General features: G+C 46.9%; 1 protein-coding gene across 1 annotated transcript; it reads left to right on the top strand.

The window, feature by feature from the left end:
• On the top strand, positions 520-1,930 carry LOC8071010. Its single transcript, XM_002445344.2, has 2 exons — positions 520-857; positions 1,677-1,930. The coding sequence occupies exons 1-2, from the start codon at positions 626-628 to the stop codon at positions 1,829-1,831; spliced, it is 387 nt and encodes a 128-aa protein (XP_002445389.1). The 5' UTR covers positions 520-625; the 3' UTR covers positions 1,832-1,930.

Genomic DNA, 3,058 nt, shown 5'->3' with positions numbered 1-3,058 from the left:
AGTTAAATATATGTCTGTTTGATTTCCTAAAAAACAAGAACGATGGTAAAAATGGGACGGGGGCAGTATGCATTTTTAGGGCTCTTTGGTTCATAGGATTTTTAAAGGAAAAACGTAAGAATCGGCAATCCTATGGGTTGAGCACTATAGGGGCATATGGTTCACGAAATAGTGGAAGAGAAAACCACATGAAAGTTTCCTATCATTCAACTTTAGTAGGAAAAATGAAGGAAAAAAATTTTAGTGAAACCTTATTGTTTTAGTTTCCTATGCTTTTCCTACACTCTCAATCAAACAACCATTTAAACAAAATTCTTCTGTTTGTCATTTTTCTTTTTTTTTTCTCATGCATTCGTACTCTATTCCTTTAATATATTTGTCTGTCTCTATGTTTTTTATCCTGTGTTCTAAAGGGGGTCTTGGTTTTTTTTTGAGTGGACTAAAGGGGTGTCTTTTTTTTTTTGACAAAGACTAAAGTGGGTCTTAATTGTGAAACAAGTATCTCTCCCAGGCCCTCGAAGTGAGGCCCACAGCGCGCCAAAGCCCAATCTGAGAACCAACCGACGAAATCCGAGCAGCAGAGCCTCCGCTCCGCCTCCCGATCCGGCTGGATCCCACCCCGAGGATGCGAGGCATGGCCACGCCGCTCGCTCGTGCGCCGCTCCCGCGGGCCCTACCCCTACTTCGCCCCGCTCCCGCCGTCCGGTTGGCCTCGCGCGGCCGTTCCCGTGCCACGGCGGCCAGCGGTGAAGGCGCGGCTGCGCAGGTGCTCCGCACCTGCAAGAACTGCAAGCAGCAGTACGACCCGTCGGGGAACCACCCCTCCGCTTGCCGCTACCACACCGCCCACTTCGGAGGTGAGACAAACCTCCATGATCCGAGTAATTCCAGTGCCTGATTTGAGCAGAGTAATCATTTGAATTATGTGTGTAATTTGGGGTCCAATGTTCTGAATTGGCTTCGCTGGGGTGTCAAAGAAAAGCAATTGAGGAAACATGTTAGGTTTTTGGTGGGAAGATTATTCAGATTCAGTTAACTTTTGGTTCGACGAGTTGCCCAAGGGTGAATATAGGACAAGGTGATCAACTTTTTGGTTCAAAAAAAAAAAGCAAAAAGATTGGCTCACTTGGTGTGGTTTGACAAACTGTTCTGTGCAATTGTGTGCACACGCACTTTAACAGTGTTTGGTTCGAGCATTGGATACGCAAACGTAAAGGTAATCCAATTACAGCTTTAAAGGGATACAATTACAACTGAGGACGGGCCGGACCAGATTTGAATAGCTCGGTATCCATTACACCGTAATGAAATACGGCCAGGCTGAAACAAACACCTGTAAACGATATCTCTCTCCTCTCCATAATGCAGTTACTTTACATTATGTGAACCAAATGCTTCGTTATAGTTCGAGGTCAGGGCTTTCCAATTTGAATAGAAAAACAGGTGATTTTACATGCAGTGTACTCCTAGGTCCTAGTTCCAAACTCTGACCACCTCACACAATTAGAACACTTAGAATGAAACTCCTTGATTGTTTTTGCCCGAATCTATTTATGTCCTCATGAGACGGCTTGACAACCTGATCAGCAAGAGATGTTTGTCACAGAAACATTTGAACTCGTTAAATTCTCTGGTAGTTTTATCTGTATCTAAATGACCAGTTTCTGCCATGGCAGGAGAAACAAAGAGAAAATTTGAGAGCGTTTATGCTGGTGGGACCATGGATACTCCAAATTCAGGCAAAGTGTTCCAGTATTGGCATTGCTGTGGGTCTGAAGACCCATTTGATGTGGGCTGTACTGCTTCTCCTCACTGTTCATATGACGATTGAATATCTCATGCTTGCATTATGTTCTAGTGGATTTGTGGTTATACTTATTAATTGATATTTTCACATGAATATTTGTTCCCAGGTTGTTATTATTTCTTACATGTCAAAGTGGATATATACATTAAACACTTCTAAACTATAGTCTGATGTTTAGATTTAGCGTTCTTATCTATGTTTTTACGGCGGCCAGGCGAGCTGCGGCGTTGGACCACCTTCCGGACGCCTAGGCGAGTTAGGCGCTCGGCGAGGCGACGCCATACAAACATCTTAATATATAATAGCACTAGAATTTTGAAGCAAATCATAGCACATAATACCATAATAAATAGTGCTGCTAGAGCAGCAGTGCACAACATACATAGCAAACTAGCAAATATGAAATCTCTCCTCTCCCAATAAACAACAAATTAGACTCTAGTGAGATAACATAATCTAAGCATGACCATTCAAGCAATCTCTCATCTCCATTCTAATTGCAGTGGTAGTTTTCATGCATGCTTTTGTGTCTCCAAAGCCACCAGCCAGATGTTTCTTCACCCTTTTTATACCTCCTCCATAAAATGAGACACCACACAGGGAGCAGGCTATTACATCTATGTTTTGAATATTTGGCCAGTAGGCATACTTCCAACCTGGATCCTCAACATTTCCTTTCCGAGCTGGATCAGTCTTCGGATCATAATCACTGGTGATGCAAGATGAACTTGCCATCGTGCTATCTACTGTAAAACAGAGCAAGCAACAAAGAGAGAAGAGGCTCAGCAGAGCTGAAGCAGAGGAGAGGAACAGAGCAGTCAGAGGAGAGCGGTACAAGAAGGAGCAGAGGAGGAACGACAGGGGGAAGAGCAGAGGAAGAAGGGGGAGGAAGAGCAGATCCGCAGAGTAGCAGAGGAGGAGGAGGGGGACCTACCAGTTGCGCGGAGCAGAGTCGAACGGGCGGAGGCGGACGGGGGCGGACCGAGCAGTCGAGCAGAGGACGGGGGCGCGGCCTCGCGGTTGAGCCGGTTGCGCGGACGAGGCCGGCCTCGCGGGGACGACGGTGCTCGCGTGGAGTAGTCTGCGGACGGGGAAGGCCCCGCTTGGAGCAGAGCCGCGCGGGGAAGTCGCGTGCGCCGGCGTCGGATTTTGAGGTAGCGCCGCCGCCCTCTCCTCTCTTCCTCTCTCCTTCCTCTCTCTAGCCCCCTCTCTGTCGACTGACTCCACTGGGACTCGGCGGGAGCCTTTGGC

Source organism: Sorghum bicolor, chromosome 7, assembly GCF_000003195.3.
Source record: "Sorghum bicolor cultivar BTx623 chromosome 7, Sorghum_bicolor_NCBIv3, whole genome shotgun sequence".
Classification (NCBI taxonomy): domain Eukaryota; kingdom Viridiplantae; phylum Streptophyta; class Magnoliopsida; order Poales; family Poaceae; genus Sorghum; species Sorghum bicolor.
The sequence above is the reverse complement of the archived record's forward strand: the minus strand, read 5'-3'. Positions and strand labels throughout refer to the sequence as shown.

Coding starts and splice junctions, on each gene's coding strand:
- LOC8071010 (XM_002445344.2), top strand. CDS start 626: ATGCGAGGCATGGCCACGCCGCTCGCTCGTGCGCCGCTCCCGCGGGCC. Junction 858..1,676: donor CCACACCGCCCACTTCGGAG/GTGAGACAAACC, acceptor CTGCCATGGCAG/GAGAAACAAAGAGAAAATTT.